The sequence below is a fragment of the Globicephala melas genome, chromosome 1, assembly GCF_963455315.2.
Source record: "Globicephala melas chromosome 1, mGloMel1.2, whole genome shotgun sequence".
Classification (NCBI taxonomy): domain Eukaryota; kingdom Metazoa; phylum Chordata; class Mammalia; order Artiodactyla; family Delphinidae; genus Globicephala; species Globicephala melas.
In genome coordinates this window covers 119,232,399-119,254,515 of record NC_083314.1, presented here as the reverse complement: position 1 = coordinate 119,254,515, position 22,117 = coordinate 119,232,399, and the positions used below count along the sequence as shown (strand labels likewise).

Genomic DNA, 22,117 nt, shown 5'->3' with positions numbered 1-22,117 from the left:
TGTTCTGTTCCCCTGCACAGAGGTGCCTGCTATACTGCCTATCACACTCTAACAAAATATTAGTATGCTTTAGTAAGACATGTACAAAGTTTCAAATAAATACATTAAGTACAAAAAAAAAAAAAAAACTAAGGAGGCTAAAGATCTGTATGCAGAAAACTATAAGACACTGGTGAAAGAAATTAAAGATGATACAAACAGATGGAGAGATATACCATGTTCCTGGATTGGAAGAATCAACACTGTGAAAATGACTATACTCCCCAAAGCAATCTACAGATTCAATGCAATCCCTATCAAATTACCAATGGCATTTTTCACAGAACTAGAACAAAAATTTTTGCAATTTGTATGGGAACACAAAAGAACCTGAATTGCCAAAACAATCTTGAGAAAGTAAAACGGAGCTGGAGGAATCAGGCTCCCTGACTTCAGATTATACTACAAAGCTACAGTAATCAAGAGAGTATGGTACTGGCACAAAAACAGAAATATAGATCAGTGGAACAGGATAGAAAGCCCAGAGATAAACTCATGCACGTATGGTCACCTTATCTTTGACAAAGGAGGCAAGAATATACAATGGAGCAAAGACAGCCTCTTCAATAAGTGGTGCTGGGAAAACTGGACAGCTACATTAAAAGGATGAAATCAGAACACTTCCTAACACTATACACAAAAATAAACTCAAATTGTATTAAAGACCTAAATGTAAGGATAGACAGTATAAAACTCTTAGAGGAAAACATAGGCAGAACACTCTATGCCATAAATCCTTTTCCATAAATCCAAGATCCTTTTCACCCACCTTCGAGAGTAATGGAAATAAAAACAAAACTAAACAAATGGGACCCAGTGAAACTTCAAAGCTTTTGCACAGCAAAGGAAACCATAAAGAAGACAAAAAGACAACCATCAGTATGGGAGAAAATATTTGCAAATGAAGCAACTGACAACTGATTAATTTCCAAAATATACAAGCAGCTCATGAAGCTCAATATCAAAAGAAAAAAACAACCTAATCCAAAAATGGGCAGAAGGCCTAAATAGACATTTCTCCAAAGAAGACATACAAATGGCCAACAAACACATGAAAAGATGTGCAACATCTCTAATCATTAGAGAAATGGAAATCAAAACCACAATGAGGTATTACCTCCCACCAGTCAGAATGGCCATCATCAAAAAACCTAAAAAGGATAAATGCTGGAGAAGGTGTGGAGAAAAGGGAACCCTTATGCACTGTTGGTGGGAATGTAACTTGATACAGTCACTATGAAGAACTATTTGGAGATTACTTAAAAAACTAAAAATAGAATTACCCTATGACCCAGCAATCCCACTACTGGGCATATACCTGAGAAAACCATAATTCAAAAAGATACATGTAACACAATGTTCATTGCAGCACTATTTACAATAGCTAGGATATGGAAATAACCTAAATGTCCATCGACAGAATGGATAAAGAAAATGTGGCACATACATACAATGGAATATTATTCAGCCATAAAAAGGAACGAAATTGAGTTATCTGTAATGAGGTGGATAGACCTAGAGTCTGTTATACAGAGTAAAGTAAGTCAGAAAGAGAAAAACAAATACCGTATGCTAATGCATGTATATGGAATGTAGAAAAATGGTAGTGATGAATCTAGTGGTAGGGCAGAAATAAAGATGGAGACATTGAGAATGGACTTGAGGGCACAGTGGGGAAGGGGAGGCTGGGATGTAAGTGAGAGAGTAGTACTGACATACATACACTAACAAATGTAAAATGGATGGCTGGTGGAAGCTGCTGCATAGGGAGATCAGCTCGGTGCTTTGTGACCACCTAGAGGCATGGAATAGGGAGTGTGGGAGGAAGGCTCAAAAGGGAAGGTATATGTGTATGCATACAGCTGATTCACTTTGTTGTTCGGAAGAAACTAACACCACATTGTGAAGCAATTATACTCCAATAAAGATGTATTTTAAAAAAAAAGAAAGCTTACTAATAAGTAAATGATTATTTTTTTTCCCTTCAGACACAGAAAGCCTAAAATGTAAGTTGAGGATTAATAAACTATTAGCAAGTAGGGACTAATATACCCTTATTCTAGGTATATGGTTAAGTGCTCATATGTGTTGCTGTTCGTGGAATTTAGGAAAAGCAGAAGAGCACCTTGTTATAACATAACTGCCTAGATGATTTTCATCTGATTTTCTGGATAGTTTGGGAAAGTAGAAAAAGAATGAACCTATCCAAAACAATGTGGCAGAAAGTGACTGACAGATTTACATTAATAACAGTTCACTTACTGAGGCCTTTCTATATGGCCAGTATCATAACTAAATGCTATATTTTTATTATCTTCCTTTATCCTCAAAAATATTTTGAAGTTGATAAGACTATTTATATACCAAAGACATAGCAACTGGTCCAAATATGACAGCTAGCAAATGATGGAACCAGGATTCGATCCCAGGGATGCCTTCCTCAGAAGCTCTGCTTCTTCTATAGCTCTGCTTCTTTGGATCGATCTTGGTTCAAAGTGTCAATAGTGTCTGAATCTAAAAAGTTGAGGTACAGATTTTCAAAGCAGGTCTCCATTATAATCCTTCCTCTGCTGTAATCTACTTTGAAATAAACTATAGCCATTTTTTCCCCTCCTGTATTTATTATTTGTACTTGGTATTCCAGATTTGAATACTTACCGTATGTCAAAATTTTGCTTTAAATTCTATTCTCTAAGTGTGTCATATTTGTAAGTGTGTCATTCGGTTTTAATATTGTTGTAAGGACAATTTCTTTTCAATTAATAAAGGAACTGATCTGCAAATATTAAGGCATTAGTAGTAGTAAGTCCTTGGATCATAATTTATGAATCGCTGGAATCTTTTTTTGAAAACTGTATCTCCAATAATCAATAAGACTTAAGTTTTCTTTTCTAAACACAATAAAGTGTATTATGGGTTATAATCTAAAACCTTGCTTAAATTCATATTAACTTCATACTTCTTTATTCTTAAAGCAACCATCTGATTGTTTAAAAGGATAAGTATAAAGAGATTATTGACTATAAAACAACAATTACTGCCTCTATTGAAAATTTTCTGACATATTTGTCTACTAATAAACTGAAATTCAAAGTCCAAAACATATTTAAAAAAACAGTCTTCTCCACATAGTATTCCATTATGAAACTGCTGCAGGGAACATAACATTCGTTGAACAAACACAACACTATAATCAAGCATCTGCTTGCTTTCCTGCATTGCATATACAACAGAGATTTGTTGTACTATTTTTAGTATTCTCAATAGATTTCTGTGTTTATAAAGGTCCAGAAATTATCTTTAGAACAGATCCTCCATACGGCACCAGGAAACCTAGCATAAGAACCTTTCTGACACAAAGGATATAGAACTCTCTTACTTCAAAATATCAAAATTTTTCCACAAATACAAAACTATCAAGCAAGTGTCAGGACCACCTCAACTTCTGTTCAGTCTCGTCAAAATTGATTTAGTTGTCTGCACAAGTCAACTTTAATTATCAAAAATGTACAAAAAACAGCACATTTCTTTCCACTTAAATGTTAAACATGACTCCAGTGACATTTTTAATTACAAATTCTTTAAGACTCAGTATGTGTTCTTGATCTGCAGAGGGCTAACAGCATGATATCACTAAAGAAACATGACCCAAATTTTAGTTCTGAGGTTATATCCACAAAAGAGAAATAAAGTGGAGATGCCCACTTTTCTGCGTAATTATTGCATATATAACTGACCTGGTGAGTCAACCCAAAGAATCTCAAGGAAAAAATATATATATTTTGGTGTTCTTTGGTAAGACTTTACAAATTTCACAATTTGTTTGAACTCTCCTCTGCAATTCATTTTTTCCTCTGTAAATATATCCTGAGTTAACACCTGTTAAATAAGCTAGCATGTAAGACATGTAGAACACTGATAACCTGACTACCTTCATTCTACTGTAAGTTCTTAAAAACTACATTCTAAAATTCACTGAATAATTTAAATAACAAATAATTTTTATGTCTGTGCTCATGGGCACACATTCTTATTTTTGATTTTATAAATATAACCTTTAAAGTATTAGAAAATACAAAATACCACGTTAATCTATAAGGATAACACTCTTAAATGACTGCAACTTCAATATAGTGAAACAACTAAATATAATGTCAATTACATAAAAACCACTTGTTACGCCATAGAAGATTATTCAGACCCCACACAAAAGGTAGTTTCCTTCCCCGTAATGGTAACAAAGTGATTGGTAACAAAGTGATTAACTAGCAAGTTCAACATGAAGGAATGTTAACTAGCAAGTTCAACATGAAGGAATGATATGGTTCCAAGTGTGTATGGTTCCTTAACCTTGTCAAGGCATATTGCCAGATATTTCAATTAATGCGTAACAAGGTCACAAAATCAATTTCTTATCAGCTAAAAACACTCTTACAGTAAATTTTATTTTCAAACCATAATCTCTAAATTAAATCTGTGTCCCTAAAACTTACAGTACAGAAACTCACTCATTGGGTTTTCCCCCTGATAGCATTTTCACAAATGGCACAAGGCTTTGTATGCTATATATAGCCTACAATGTTTGGCTGGATTCTAATCTTCCTAGAGAATGTCTTTATCTTTTTCCATGGCAAATGAAGGACCAAAGTATTAATTTACTCCTTAAAATAAGTACAGGCTTTGAACAGTCCGGCATTCTATCTTCTAGCAATTTGTTTGGGAACTTTTAAACAGTTATAAAGAGAATCTCTGATACTGTATATTAATCCAGATTTCTTGGTAATATAAATTATCAGAACATAACATTGTGGGAAAAATCACGTTAATACGGGAAATACCATTACCGTGCAGTAAATTCCATTTAAAGGGACTTGGCAGGAATCGAGCTTTTCAGGCCAATGACACTCAAAATAATCTCATTCTTAATGAAAACTCTTTGACTTGAATATAAGATACCATCGTCTATTATTCAGGTGCTGGAGTTCTTTCTCTATATTCCAATTTCTTTAAACAGAATTTTTTTTCCTCCTAAAATCCTTATTCTCACTCTACCCACAACTACACATGAGACTACAGTAATTTAAGTCCTGGTACCTTTTCCCTCAATGGCAATGGACCAAAATAGTTAAAGCAGCTGAAATGTATCAGTAATACTGCCTTAATTTTTTAATATCCAGAAAATCACAACTTTCAAGGCAGACAAATATGATTTGTTCTGTTTTTTAACATTCAAAATGCTTGATACATTTATACAGATGCTGTATAATGTACACTACATAGTGGTATTATCTCATACAGCTGACCAACAAATTAAAAAATCGATTAATTATAAATTCAGATTCTTGGCACCAGTTTGATGGTTGGTAAAATATGGGATATAAAATCATATCTCAAGAAGACAAGAAGAAGAAATTATCTGAGATAATACATCAGAGTTTTTCAAAACATTTTTCCCACATCCTCCTAAACATATGCTCTTTTAGTTGATTTCAGCACTGCTAGAGAGCATGAAAAGAATGTTTCCTAAATCAAGGAAGTGAATAACTCTTAGGAAGGGTTACAACACATTTTTTAAAATTAAACACAACATTTTTGTAGATGAAGACAATATTTTCTTCATAATCTTTATATATTGGAGGTATTAAAATTCTAATGAAGTAATTTAAAGTTACAGAGATTAAGAATATTTTTTTCTTCCCAATTCATTCATGTGATAATTTATTCTATTTAATCAAATTTAGAGTTTGATAAAAAACAAAATAAAATTTGTCCTTCACTTTGTACATACTAATTACAGCTTCATTTAATGTTGTATTTAAAAAGATTAGTTCATGGGAAAGAGTGATAAATGTGAGACAGATATTTTCAACAACACAGAATAAAATTCTGTTTTGAAATTAAAGAAAGAACAAAGTACTAATATGCTTAGAAATGAAAATATCATTTTTCTAAGTGCTAATAATTTCACAATTACTAGGATTTCTATGAAAACAGCATATGTGACACATCAGATGCAGAAAAAAAATACCATAGTCAATGTGACTCCTGGGACTCTGAAGATTAGGACCAGGGTGCTTCAAAAACAGGAGGTCATCACAAGGTATTAGTGCCAATATTGCAAATGTCCCTGCTTTAGGACATACTGCTTCCTAATTCAGGAAAATGTTCAAAAGAGGAATAGATAAGTTAATGGAAATTCAGTCTTGCACAGTTGATCACTCAAAATGAAATAGGGAAAGACAGTTTGGAGAAAACCAATGTGAAGTTTATTAAGCAAACTGATCATTCATGCACATTTTCTATCTGGCTATAATGGATAGTCTTTATTTACAGCTAAATATTTGGGATGGGATTATACCTAATGTAATCTTGCTATATGGGTCTCTTACAATGTATAGAATTCAAGCAAATCTAAGTGCTGATTCATGCAAGCAGGAATACCACCCACAATGTCTTAATAAATTCAGCATAGGCAAGGAACAATAAGAATGGGGCACCAACCAATCAGAGTAACCACTCAAAAACAATCCATAGTATTTTACAGATTGGATCCAAGGAATTTTGGTAGTTTCCAAAGATCCACTCAAGAATAAGAATTAGTTACTCTCCTCAAACAGCAGTCACTGTTGGGATTCCCCAGGCACTATTAAAAAGCAGGCATTCTCTATGTCTGTGTCTTTACTCCTGTCCTTGAGGACACAGGGAGGGGGAAGGGCAAGCTGGGATGAAGTGAGAGAGTGTCATGGACATATATACACTACCAAATGTAAAATCGATAGCTAGTGGGAAGCAGCTGCATAGCACAGGGAGATCAGCTCAGTGCTTTGCGACCACATAGAGGGGTGGGATAAGGAGGGTGAGAGGGAGGCGCAAGAAGGAAGGGATATGGGGATAGACGTATGCATATAGCTGATTCACTTTGTTATACAGAGGAAACTAACACAACATTGTAAAGCAATTATACTCCAAAAAGGATGTTAAAAAAAAAAAAAGCAGGCAAACTCCATCAACACTTATTCCGATATCATGAATTGATGCAAAAATAAAAAATGAATTATGAGAAGATGAAAAAGCAAACAATTATTCTTAAAATATAGAAATAAGAAAGGCCTTGCAAAGAAAGTGACACGTGTATTGAGTTTTAGACAATGAATCTCAGTTTATAATTTTTCCAACATTGAAAGTGCCTGATTTATTTCCTGAGCACACACACAGCTGATTATCCTGTCCCATTTATTGTCTGACACAAAGTATTTTGATGCCTGGAACTATATGAAATCCTCAGAATGGAGAAATTTAGCTACAGGTTTCCAGCTGAGAAGACTGCCCCTCTGATCAAGTCCACTCTCAACATCCCTGGCTCATCACAGTTAAAAATAAACAATCATCAATGTTCTTTTGAAATTGCAACACAAGGACAAGTTCTATTTTGTAGCATTTTGTTCCAGATTATTCATTAAATGGTACGTATAAAATCACATGAATCATAACCCTCCTCCCCACATAACGAATATGTGTATCATTTTATTCAAAAGGGGTTCTCTCAACTGTATACAACAGTGACTAAACCTTTCCCAGAGGGGACCAAATATAAAAATCAAGGTTTATAGCCTTCTTGTTTCTTTTTTTATGATTCAGGTGACTCTGATATAGCACTTCTCCTGCTGATCATTTTCTATGTAATACCTTACTTTTTAGCACTCTAATACAGGGGGTTCACTGAAGATTCGTCCAGAAGTTCCTTTCAAAGGAGGAAATCACCAGAGAAAACAATAATGGAAATAATGGAAAATAAGTTTTATTTATGTGCCTGCCTCTACTGATTTGTAACATCTGCCTGGAGAAGAACTTTGAGGTCACATCCTGGTTCAGCAGAAAAGAATATCATGATGGTGTTATGGCCATGAATAGGGAGAAGGTAGCACAAGCAGTAGATGAAAGCCTCACCTGCACTGGTCATGCCAGCTCCAGAGATCGCAGTAAAAAGAAGGATAGTTAGAGGCAAGAGACCAAAATCCATATCTGTTTCATTTTCATGTTTTAAATTGAGCCGAAAATCCATTAGTTACCCAAAAAGTAGATGAACTGTATATTGACTACAGTCCAAATAAAAGTCTCACAATAACAGAATCAAAGAATTTTAAAGCTGAGAGAGACATTAATAACCATTACCATAACAGTCCCAGTTGAACAGGACTAGAATATACATAACAAGCTTGGAGACCTCATCACAGTCATATGAGAATTTATTATCAGAGAATTTAGTTACTCGGGCATGGCATACTAGGAGTATTCAAATTACAGGGCTGCTCCCAGTTATTGAGATACAAGGATATAAGAAAGGGATCCAATAATGGGCACCTGGAAGATAAGACTTTGATGTAGTAATTATTTTTTTAGATGATGGGGTAATATCACAGTATTTCTAAAATATACCCCTCCTTTCTTAAACTAGAATTAGTCTCAGAAAAGGGTTAAATGAAAGTAGATGGATGTAGACATGGAGGCCCAGAGGATTGATAGAAACTCTTCTTGTAGTGGTCATTGTTGATTTTTGGCTGCTTCGCATCTATTCACTCTCCTGATGCTAAGAGCCACTCAACTGTCGTCTTGAAAAGTACTTTTTCTCACTCTGTCCCCATGATTTGAGAAGGTTTTCACCTATGCTACAGGAATGAAGAAGTCTATATATTCTATTATTTAGGTACACAAAGGTAATAAACATTTTGAATGTATAAATAAAAATGACAGGTTATGAAGTAAACTATACTCTTCTTTTATTGCATGATATCAATAGGTATTCCTTAAACATAAGCTGAGAAGCAAGGCACAAACATATTACGCAAAAGACAGTTGAATATTAGAGGGCTCTTTTAACTGAAGACTCAGGTGTTTCTTAAGCTATGGGAAATTGTCTTATATCTTTTGTTATTTCCTTTGCTAAATCTTGTCTGATCCTACTTTAATAAGACTTCTATTAGATGAATATTAGGTTCTCCATGTTGCTCTCGTATTTTCCATCTTTGCCTTTTAGTTCTACAGTCTCTGGGTATTATTTTTCTGCTGCTTTATTGCACGTTATTGTCTCAATTTGGGAGTAACATAGATCAGAAGATAAATATATTTTATTGGAGGAGAAAAATAGATCTTTTTGTATGAACTCTCAAGAGTATTAGCCAGTGAATTCAGGAAATTACTCAGGGAAAACAAACAACATAGGTTGGAAATTGCAGATAATTACAATATTATAACCACAGAATTTATAAGTAAGTCAAAAACAAAGTTTGAGTTCAATCAAATGGAGCAGAGGTTCTTCAACAACAATGCACTATTCCTGGGTACCAAGTATGGGCTCTATCCCCATATTAATGACATTATAATGTGAAAAATTACCAGCAAATCATGGAATTAGGGTCAAAAGACACATTGACTACCCTGTTTTACCTTTGAGATAAACTAGGGGAGGAATTTGGGAGAGCTGTAGGCAGAGATAATGGAAAAGATCACAAGGGGGTGAAATTGGGTTATTATAAAAAGGGGGATTGTGCTTAGCTGATGAACTTAAGAATATCCTGACTTATGCAGTCCAGGGGTATCTTCTACTGATGTGTAAGAAAATTTGAAATTTGTAGTTTCCCTGTTCGGTGTGTGATCATTTTCATAGGAGAGAAAACCCAGGAATAGAGACTTTAGTCTCAATCTTCTGGTGATTTTTAAGAATTGCTTGCATTACTGACAATTTTACCAGTTTATTGTCTTGATGGATTTCTACAAAAGGAAATGAATAAAAGGATAAAGGAGGTACAAGGAATTGAGTAGCACAAAGGTTATGGGATATACCAAAGAAGAAAGTATTTTTTCTGGTATAATAGCTCTTTCACACACAGAAGCCTATTCTATTTGTTTTGTTTGTTAGGATGCAAAATTTTTGAGAATCTCTTTGAAGGTATCAACTAGAGTTTTTCCTTCAAACTTTCTCTCCCTAGAAAGTAACTTTTTCAGGCCAGTTCTATTTATTCATCTTTGTGTTTGTATTTTTGGCTTTTCTCCAATGACTGGTTATCCTTAAAAGACCCTTATGTTTATAACTAAAGAACAATGTTGATTATCACAGGTACCATGACCCAGGTTTTGCCTGACAATTACAACCTCTTTAGTGCAAGAGTTCTGGGTTTGCTGCATACGTGGGTGGGGCAAGTTTCAGGCATTATTCCAGGTAGCATAGATGGGGAGTGGGCAGAAAGGTGGTATTAATTTGCACCTTAAGTGATGACAGGCAGATGACAAAGTTTCCTTTGAGAGTATTTTCTTGGCTTTATTTGGGAGCAAACACCAATGGGAAATAGGGAGACCAATCTGTACAGCTTTAGGAAAATAATGTCTCAACCAATCACTTAGATTTCCACTCCCTTTCTGGGAAGGGTAAAGAATATGACCACCACAGGGAAAAGACACCATCTTCACTGAAGCCTTCTCTGTGTACATTGAACTACCCCCATTCGTAGCACTGGATTCTATTTTGAGAAGTTCACTCTTAATTTGTAGATGTCTCATGAGCCTCCTTTGATTTCACTGATTTTATTTTCAATAATTCACTGGGCTTGAAAGAGATAGATAAGCAGGAGTTAAACAATTGTTCCTGGCCTATGATTTTCATCAAGCTATTAAAACTTGTAAATAGTTTTAACTTCTCTGTACTTATTCCTAAGGTATCATAAATATACACACCACACATTCTTTTTTCTTTTTATCAGTTGTTTTGATAATGTAGCACAAAAAAAGCAGAATTGAGGTAGGAGGGGTAGAACCAAAATAATTCATTTTTTTCTTAATGAGATTCAATTTCATTATTTGCAGACTTAATTCACATAGTAGTTTGAGGATCATATGAGAAGACTGTTTGAAGGTACTTTCTCTGGGAAAATTATTTAACCTATAAATTGAGAATAATACTAGCTTTTACTTCAGAGTTGTTATGAGGATTAAATTTACAAATTTATGTAAAGTGCTTAGAATAGATGGTAGCTCAGAGAAAGCACTCAAATTAATATCATTATTATTATTCTTTTTTTGTGAATAAGCTGTAAATCTGAAGTTCCTTATTTAAGCATTAAAGAGACTAAGTAAGCATGAAGAGAAATAATGCAAAAATGGATAATCAGAAGACTGGTTAATTTGCTTCCAAAATAACTGGGAGTTGGCTATGAAGTATGCTAATGCCCTATTAAAACTGGGACTATAGAAAATTGACATTCCAACAACAAAAGAAATATCATCAATTTTGCAAAATGAAGTTAGCAATCTTAAAATATTGACAAAATAATAGAATTTTAATAAGCAAAGTGAAAAAATTGAGACTCATTGAGTCACTTTACGGTGTTAAAGGTGCTATCTCCAAATTCCTTTGTTCTTCTTTATGCCAATATTTTCTTGAAAAGCAACAGAGGTCTAAAATGTCTGAAAATTCCACATTTAGAGCACAATTTTCACTTAATTTAAATTTCCTAGCAGCTCCTAAAGATATGACTGAACATAAAATATAAGATGGTACAACTGCCATGTTCACTTTGCATGAAAAAAATGAAAACTAATGCTAGAAAAATGATATCCAATTGTATTGCTATTGATGCTTTATCATCAGCAACACGTATTATATGACGTATATATATATAAATATATATATATGATGAATCAACATTTTAGCCTACAGTAAAAACAAATTGATAGTCTTCACTTGAAAAAAAAACCCATCACTCTGATAATGTCAAATCAGATAGTAAGTCTTACCTAGGATTGATTTAAGACAGAAATTTGAGTAAGTATTTTTGATTATTGATATTAGAACTCAGAAGTTCTGTGTTGATTTTTACTATTTCTGTTTAATTCTCTGTGCCATTAGTTATCTGATATTACTTTTCTGATTCTAAATATGCAATGAATCCATGTAGATAATACTGATTAAAAAGTAATCAAAAATAAATGAGACTTCTACATGAAGAAACATTTTCACATTTCATTATAGATTAGTTGGGAAAATCCAAAATCATATATTCATATTAAACTTTTCTTTAAGAACTCAGGATACTTCTTAGTTTGTATCTCATTCATTGTCATATCTGTCCAGTGAAATAAACATGGAACAGGATGACTTAGAAAAATGATTCCTGAAACTTAGTCTGCAAAAAATGACCTTGTCAAGTTAGATAAGAGAAGTTTTTAGTTTTTTAACATTGTTATTGGACTATAATTGCTTTACAATGGTGTGTTAGTTTCTGCTTTATAACAAAGTGAATCAGCTATACAAATAGAGGGAGGAGATATGGAGAAGTTTTTAGTTTTAAAACTGTGGAGCTGATCAGCAAAACTCAAATGACACAAGTTCTTTTTTCTTTTTCTTTTTAAAAATAAGATACTAGCTTAAAGATGGTTTCTATAATGGTTTATTCTTTTATTTTTCTCTTTTTATATGGTAAAAGAATTTGTAATCTTATAGAGTAGATTTTTTGAGGAGGTTCTACTTAAATATTGTGCTTGAGTTTGTTCTCTCTATTGTGTAACCCTTCTTGTCAACAGACGAAAGAGGTCATATTTCTAGTTACAAGGAAAAGAATTTCTGAAATTGGCAAAGGTATTTTATTTATTTGGATGAAGTTCACAGAAATCATGCATCCTGGAATGTAAGCCTTGGGTTAATATAGACTATCAGTTTTTAAACAGGTTACAGTTTCTATTCAGTACAAGAAGGCCCAAGGAAATATGTACCTCACTTTAAAAAAATTTGATACACAGCTATCTAGAAGCATGTTAGAGTTCATACTTTTTCAAGTTTGTATTAGTATTCATTTTCCTAGGAAATTCCTCTGGAGTATGTAAAAATACACTTGTTTTACAAAAGAAATTTTGCTTCCTCAAGGGTTTTTAGTAACATATTACATATGAAGGAAGATGTGGATGTAATGTTATTGAGACATAGATTTCTAAATCTTCAAATATTCCTTAAACATTCCTTAAAAACCAGAAGACACCTCCTTCTATGGACTGGAACAAGAAGAAAAGAGAAAAAGACATAGAGAGGGAGGCAGAGAGAAAAAGAGAGAGAGAAAGGGAAAAATTAAAGAAAATGCTAGCCCTGGCTGCTACTCAATTCTGTACTCCTAAGTTTCAATACCACAAAATGTAATAAATGTAAAAGGATAAGAAAAGTTGTAGATGAACTACTAGGAGAGCTGATGATGCCAGATGAGAAATGAAAACAAATATTCAAAAGATACCCATTTGCAGCCTTAAGACAAAAATGATTTAGAAGCTGCTGTGAAAAATCGCTTTTCTAGAGGGACCTGATCCAGGCAGTTTTGATGCACTCTATCTTCTGGGTATGTAACTCCACAGAAGTTAAATATCAGTACAATTTAAAGATGATTATAAACTTTAACTTTTCTTGTTTTTGTTCCAACTGTCTCACTCAATAAATAGACTAACTTTGGTAACCAGACTATTTAATTTGCCAGATCATGACAGAACTAAACTGATGGACCATCTCTTTTGGTAACAGAAATAAAATGTTGGTATGCTAAATTATTAAGGGTACCATATTCTAAATTTTCAAAGCTAGAATAGGTTTCAAAAATGACAGGGCCAAAATGAATATTCCAATTGTTGAAATAAGTAAAGGTAATGATGATGTTTTAAAAAGGTAATGATGATGTTTATCATATAAGAAAATGCTTGACATGTTCGCCAAAATGCACTGATACATTTTATGACATTTTTGTCCTACACTGTAAGGTTTATTTCATAAAATATTTGTATTAACGAAAATATTTCTAAGTAAGCTGGTATACACTTAGAATCTAGTTCAACAATGTGTTGGGTTTATCTTTGTTACTTTTAGAGCTAGAGATATTAACAATGCCCTTTGGAATCGGATTCATAAAGAACAGATAATGCTTATGAAATGAATGCGTGAAAATAATACAACTATCTTTAAGCAAATAACAGAACTTAAGCATCCCAATGAGAATTAACAACTTGAAAGTCAGTACATTTATTCTAGTGATCTCGCTATTATATGCAATATCAAAACATTTCAAAACTTAAAAAACTATCTTTGTTCCATGCTACTCATGAAAAATATTTCATCTCATATTACTTTATAACCACACACCATTTTCTTAAAACCATTTTGGCAATTAATCTTCCACTTCACCCATCAGATTTGGTTAAAAGTTTCTTTTAGCTGTTTCTGAAGATTAAATCCACTCTCAAAATCTCATTCTCATTGTATATATATACTTAAATAATTTATTTAAATTTAATTTATTATATTACACATATAAATTATAAAGTAAGAGTTCTAATAAAATTTTAAGCACTGGTAGCATCATTTTCATAATTAAACCATCTTAGACAATGATATTTACTTGAGTGAGAAATGGGTGATACCAATTAGTTTGTTATTCTGGCATGTTTGTTCTGAAAAATCATTCACATACGGAATGTGACTATACCTCATAAAAGTGAAAAGGTATATGTATGTTATATAGCTTTGACTATATGTATATATCATTATTAAATATGAAATATCATTGAGATGTGATGCAAAGAAGAGTACATAAGAGTTATTTTTCTGTTCACATTTCTATTACGGATATTATCATTTTGTTAAATATTTACAGCTACAGTTATTACTTGTAGGACATAGTTTAGATAGTATATCTAATTGTGTTAACAATGTGTATATTCATGACATACACATTTTGTATGCTTTGCATCTGTTCTGATGACTATTGGTTTGCCCATTTTGATGAGCATCCTCTTTATTACTAAAGAAAAAATTGTTATGGAAGCAATCACATGTCCTCAACACTTCTATTTTATCCTGGGCAGATTCATGCTAGTGGACTATTTTAATTAATATTTCTCTCACATTCTGCTCTTTAGATAGCTACTGTGACACTTCTCTTTACCTTTACCAGCCTCATACTGCTCTCTAGTTTATTATGATATTCTTCCAGTTGAATTTTACAAGCATATGTATGGTTATTAGATAATAATGAAAAACTACTTTTTAATCATACAGTATGTCTCCCTGAGTCAGGCACCAAGACTTCATTATTTTCTGTAAAGTGCTTGTGATGTTGTTCATAATAGGCATAATAGGCATGTCTCAAGCTCTGAAAAGATTTTTATACATGCGTACTGGTAGTTAATTACATCCTTCCTGACCATTCCTCTCCTTACCTGGGGCAGTTGTTTTCCTCCTACCCATTCTCATTCCATGAAACTTCCCAAAAAACAGCCCCACTTAATGTGCTGATATGAGAGTAGGGAGACTATTTTCTCACCACCCCCCATCCTTACACCCAAACATGCAATGCACTGCATCCTTCCACTGGTTCCTGCTTCTTGCTTCTCACAGCTCAGTTTATTCCAACTCAAGCAATATAGTGTTTTAGGTGTAGCCAAAGATTCTTTCAGCCCTTCTAACCTTCCTTCCCTTTTTTAACACTTTCATAATTACCTGGGGGAGGAGGGATCTTTAACTTCCTATATTTGTAACTACTGTGCACTAGAAGGTAGTCAAAAATGTACTGAGAGCCATAAGGAACGGCAATAGTAATATATGTTTAAAGAACTAAAATAACCTACATTTTATAGTTAAACATCATCAACAATTTCAAAAGCCTTTAAAGGTACCCCCAAATTTCTCCACACTTTTTCACCTCCTATCTTAAAATACACTTACATGTCAGCATAAAGATAAGTATGTAATAAATTCCCATTAATACCTCAATAAAGTGGTAATAAATACATTCCTATTAAAATGATACTGTTCCACCAATTTGGTTTAAAAATCTGTACTAAACTAATTACCAGGTGACTGGTAATACGCTGACATTTTTGGTAATTTAGAGAAGGCTGAGATTCCAGGGTTTGAGTCCTAACTGTATCACTTTAGCCTGGGACACTGGGGAACTCACTTAAGCTTTCAGAGTCCTGCTTCTCTCATATGCAAAAGGCTGTAGTGTGGAGTTCAACAGAAGCTAGTTATAACCAGTAATAATACTGTTTGTAAGTAAAAGACAGCATCTGTAGTTTTTATTTCAACTGCTTGATATGAAGATTAAAGTACATTGGGTAGATAGAGCATAAAGTATAATGAACTGTACTATTGGTTTTACAGGTTGGGTAAATGGCCTTTGTGAGTTGACCCTTGCTAATCCGTTCTTACTCTACCTAATGGGGTTATCTTTCTAATACATACAATCTATCATGTAACTCAGCTACTTAATACCTGCCAAAGGCTTTCTTTTGTTAACAGAATAAAGTCCATACCTTTGACATCTTGACTTAATTGCCATTGACCCCTCAACTAAGATACCTGTGATATATATCCAGCATGAAATACTTGGAGCTCCTTAAAAAAAAACACACACATGTTCAACTTCTAGGCCTTTGTTACTGCTGATTCCTTTTGCCTGAGTTCTCTCTGTCACTTTGTTCGTCTTAAAATCTATTTATTCTCAATTCTGAGCATAAATGTCACCTCTACTTGGAAAACTTCCTTGCTGTTGACTGCACACCTCAAACTTACCTCTTTTATAACATTGTATCAAATTATTAACATAGTTCTGTAACTGTCCTCAGATATATTAGAAATCAAGGTCAATTCTTATTGATTATTTTAACCCAAGGGCATAGCAATATCTGTTAAGCAGAGGCCTTATGGTCAAACACAGTGAGTAATAATACAGGCACTGGAATTAGACAGACTTGGGCTCAAATCTTGGCTCCACTACTTATTTGTTGTGTCACTTGAGATTTTCACTTACCTTCTTAACACTGTATTTCCTTATAGATAAAATGGGAATAATAACGGATGAAGATGTTGTGCTAATTAATATCTTGGACTAAGTGAACAATACAGCTTAACTATCCTGATGATGATCGTGATAATGATAATGATGATGATGAAAGTGCTCAACAAATACTTGTTCAATAAAAAGATAATTAAGTGAAATAAATTCACTACTATTAAAACTTGTTTCTGTGGGATCACGTAATCCAAAGTCTAAATAACTTGTTCAAAACTAGCTCTTGGAACAGAATACATTGAGTAAGGTTGGGTTATTATCATGACATTTATTTGGCATGCCTTGGAGGGAGCCAGATTTTATGAAGATGATGAAGATGATGTTAATGATGCCAAAAAACAACAATTTTCACTCCTCAAGAAGCAGGCATCTTCTGTAACAAAAATTCTGTCCAGTGATTTCTTAGAGACCTACTAACAATCTTAAAGAAAGATAAGGAAAGATGGAGACTCTCCTTAGAGATGAAAAAAGCCAACAAGAGTCTTCAAACCCAAAATATAATCTAGACGAGTCAGCAGTTGAAAACACAATGTTTTCATTCCAAAAATCATATTAAATATATTTACTGAAAAAAGTGTCCCAAATTTGTCAGTGGATTAATAAAATGTGAAAAAGATGAAAACCACTGTTTGAACAGTTTTAAGAGGATATTATAAACATCAGATTGTGAATATTAACACAAGTGTATATGTACCATTCTTCAAATAAGAAGGGAATTTAAGAAGAACTTGAAAAGAAAAAAAATTCCCATTACAAACTGTGTTCTGTGTGAAAAGAAATTTCAGGGCCAAAGCTCTTGAAATATTTTTATTTTCAACAGACAATATTTTCTGCCCTTCAGCTGACTATTGACTAAACAGCAGGGGGAAAAACAATTGCATTGGATAATGGAAGAGGTGTTTTTAAAAGAAATCATTAAAAACATGATTATGAACTGCTTGGCTGCTGAAGGTCCAAATTGTGAAAAATTATTGATGTTAATGATGGTAATCATGACACTTGAAAAGTATCTAAATAACAAAAAGGCAACACTGCTTATGAAGTACTCTGGTACAATTTGTAATGATTAGTGGAAAAGCACACTAATATGTTTGATGCCATATTTTGAAGGTCACTCAACTATCAACTTGCCATAATGCCATTCAATTAAATACACAATAAAAATCTAAGACTATTTATGGAAAGAATTTTGTAGTGCTTGTAGAATAGTAAATTACAAATCCCGGCTGTATGTACAAGCAGAAATGCCTGATCTAATGCACCATTAAGCAACTGTAGCTTTGCTCCACATTTTTAAGCATTAAACTAATTGTGATGAGGTCTGGTCTTACTATATACTGCATATTTAATCTTTTTTAAGAGCCTATCAAATTGAATCACAAGACGCAACTTGTTTATGCTATAAGCAAACACATGCAATATTAACAATGTACAATATCCTGGCTTAATTAGAAAAAGTCCATGTTATCTTAAATACATTTAGGAGTGTAATACCACACAGTTCGAGTCTGAGACTTCCATTTAATTATATTTTAAAACTAATTTACATAGCTTGGAACTTTTTTTTTCCTCACTCTCTCCTACATAGAATGTTGTTCTATTGACCTAGTTAAACTAGATTCTACTAAAAATGAAAGAGAAAATAAAGACTGGGTGAAGCTTGAGGAAAGAAGAGGCATGGTGGTGATGGAGACCACAGGCAAGAAATCACTTAAATTTGATTATGGGATAGTGTTCTGTTCATCAAGTCAATGGGCTAAATTGTAGCCTAGAAGGAACTTTCCTGGCATTCTTGCTCTGGGCTCTAGCCTAAAGTTCCATAAATGGGATCTACTTTTTCAGAAAAGAATATATTTTAAAATTTTCTTTCTCTCTCTCTCTCTCTCTCTCTCTCTCCGGGGTATATATCCAGGGTATGCAGGAGAAAACCTCGAATCTCTTAATGGTATTCTCAAATTTAGATAGGCAAGTACTAAGGAAGGTATCTGAGGGCAACACATGCGGATATAGCCTGGACTTCATGAATTCTCTGTTCTTCTGTTCCCGAAGGTATTGACTCTGCTCTCAGAACCTAGTTTTCCAGCTTAAGTTCAAGGGCAATCTTTACCCAAAATAAGATATGCATGGAGTCATCAAAAGTCCATAATCAAGTATAAATTTTGACCTGGGAAGTTTAAACTTATCGTTTCGTTAATTAAGCTTTTTTATCAATAGCATGAAACCAAACAGTATAAAGTAAGACAACTTAACTTCTCGATAAGAAAAAAGCAGTCATATCAGAATTTAATCTTACAATATACTCCAAAAGAGGTAATAAAGATTGTCTACCTTCACAAATTGTGACACCATTTCCTGAAAATCCAATGTTGCAATAGCAGCCTTCAGCTCCATTCCGTATTTCACATTTTGCATTTGGGAGACAAGGTGTCCTGGTACAATTCTGAGTGTAGCAACAATTCAGCAAAGTGGAAAAACCCACTAAAGAAAATAGAGAATACACTTTTTCAAAAAGAAAAAGAAAAACCTTCTCCCACTGTTGAGTTAGATGACATACACATTACTATCCTTCTTTCTTTCCATTTAGATAAATGCATTATGAGAATTTCCCAAAGGAGGATTTAGGTAAATAACAGGACATGACCAAGTGAGTAAAAAATGTAACGTTTTTCTTCAGTCTCAGTGTTTATCATGTAAACCTCAACCAAGCTAAAATGTAGTAAGCAACCTGGCTTTATAAAGAAAACAGCATTCTTACATCACTGGACCCTTCACCTTGAGGTGAGATACTTTTAAAGGTAGCTACATGATTGTAAAGTAATATCCCTCCCCTGGGAATGATTCTGTGCAGAAAGAAGTCAAGGTGAACTGAGCATTTGTGTCTTTTCAAAGTCAAATCTGTGTTATTTTAAGATGAAGAGAAACATATCATACCATTCAGGAGGACAAATGCAATTATTTTTTTTTCTGTGTTCTAATTATCTTTTAAAATTCTGCCTTTTCCATAATAAAGTTTCTTTTACATTTTCTCCCATTAGAGGGGAAAAAAATCAACTCAACATACTGGTCAAAGATCGATCTTCCAGAAATGGAACACCAGACAAACATGACCAATAACATGCAGCATAAGAGAGAACAAGCCTTTATTTCAGAGTTTTTGAAAACAAAGTTGGCAATGGTATTTTGTGGGCTGTTAGGAAACGATAAGGAAAAGGGTAGGACGTTCCTTTTTTATTGTTGTCCTAGGCCTTCTCAAGACAAACACGCTTGGGATGGACAGTTTTGAATCATGCAAGTCATTACTCTGAAAACAGTCATCCGAGATAAATTGTCCTCATCTGGTAACAAGAGATTCTTAAACATTCATTTCTAAATCCTAGCCTCACATAGGGCTGTATATACTGTCTAAACCAGAATTAATTCGGCTTCAAAGATGTGATTTATTTTCTTTCCGCACAGTATCATCGAAATGGTATTTTAAAGGAACCCAAAGTCTGGGCCAGCAGTCCCCTTGAAAGGCCAGGAAACCTCCCACAAGTGTTAATGGTTTGGATTTCCCAAATGTCTTGGGGGAAGATCAGAAGAAAGGTCAAAGTCTGGGACTTTGAGGACTTTGTCAGCAGGAATAAAAAGATGACTTGGTCCCTGGGTACTGAATATCGAACTCCAGAGTTGAAAGGCCAAAGAGAAAAACATCCTGAGAAGGACTGTGTCAATTCCCCCTGGAGTCTTGGTCAAATGCACTCGGCACGTGAGTTCCACCTTGGAAATAGCCTATTCCCTACAGGTGCCGGCCCGGGGCAGCCGGGCGACCGGGGCGCGGGCACTCACCTAGGAGCGGAAGGAGTCTCATTGGCGGCGCCGCGGTTGTGGCGGTGGCGGTGGCGGAGCGGCGGGGCGAGCGGGCCGTGTACCTGGGACGCGGCGGGGCGGGCGCGCCAGGCTCCCGGCTGCGGCCCCCGTGACGCGCCCGCTTCCTCCCGCCACTTTCCGGCCTCTTTTGTGTGAGTGCGCTCGTCCAGCGCTGAGTCTGCAGGCCACGTCCGGGCCCGGCCCCCAGGCCACCCTGACCTCACCCCTGGCTTCGGGGCTGCCGGCCCGCTGCGCTCCGCGCACCCCTCGGGGGGATTCTGTCCCCTTCCCGCGGGCAGCGTTCAGGGTGTCGCCCTCAAAGACAATGCGTTCCAGAGTTCAGTGGAGCGTACCGCGCCCCGAGAGAACCTGCTGAACTGCCTATCAGGGGTCCTTTCTACAACCTCAATTCCGGGACACAGCTTTTTTTTTTTTTCTTTCTTTTTTCAGTAACACGTTTCCCTAAAGAACTCTGGGCCCAGAAGTAGGCTGGAAACTTGGATCCAAACAACAGGGCCTTGGTTTCCAGCACTGAGGCCGCACCTTATGGGGACTCAGGGTTCCAGAGTGTAGAATAAAGATACTCTGTCTTGCCTACAGAGCCTACAGGTTAGAATCGTGTCTAAAATGACTGAGTAAAAAACAAGCAAACAGAAAAGCCAAGTGTCGAGAATTAAATGGCTATAAAGTACTAGATGCTGTTTTCCACTTTCAACTATAATTTACCTCTCTCCTCACCAGCGCCCTCCCCAGAACACCTGGTGCATCGTGTATAGCTTTCCTTTCATGTTACTACATATGAGTTGATTACATAGATACGGATCGTTCAGGTTGAAACACGGAAACATTTTTAGTGTAAAGATTTAAAATAACTGGCAGGCAAGGCTGATCTATAAGACAGAAAGTAGACCAGTGGTTACTTGAGGTTGGAGTGGGGAGTGAGGATTCACTGCAGAAAGACACAGAGGGAAACGGGGGGTAATGGGAATACTATTCATTTTGATTGGGAGGCTGGTTACCTAAATGCATGCATTTGGCAGAACTCATCTCTTAAAATTGTGCCTTTTATCACATGGAAATTATACCTCAATAAAGCTGATTTAAAGAAAAGAAATAACGGATGTTTGTGTCACTGACACAAGTCATTCCACCTAAAAACAGTTGGGCACACCTTTGTCACATTTCATATACGTTCTGTTTAATTGAACAAACATCTGCTAAGAATCTACTTTGCACAGAGAGTACGCTCACAAAGATGATCAAGTCATGGCCCTTGGACTCCAAAAAGATTATAAATAGTGGGGCAACAGCTGAAACTAGTCACAATGACACAAGTCACAATGATACGAGTACTT

General features: G+C 34.9%; 1 protein-coding gene across 2 annotated transcripts in view; it reads right to left on the bottom strand.

The window, feature by feature from the left end:
- Positions 1 to 21,109, bottom strand: part of ADGRL4 (adhesion G protein-coupled receptor L4) — a 119,315-nt gene extending 98,206 nt beyond the window's left edge. For both annotated transcript variants that reach the window (XM_030866033.3, XM_030866034.3), the window contains exons 1-2: positions 20,742 to 21,109; positions 19,242 to 19,391 (exon numbers count right to left, since the gene is read on the bottom strand). In XM_030866033.3, the coding sequence (XP_030721893.2) occupies positions 19,242 to 19,391; positions 20,742 to 20,763 (172 nt within the window). In that variant the 5' untranslated portion in view covers positions 20,764 to 21,109. The remainder of the gene's footprint in view (positions 1 to 19,241; positions 19,392 to 20,741) is intronic.
- Between the last annotated feature and the right edge of the window lie 1,008 nt (positions 21,110 to 22,117).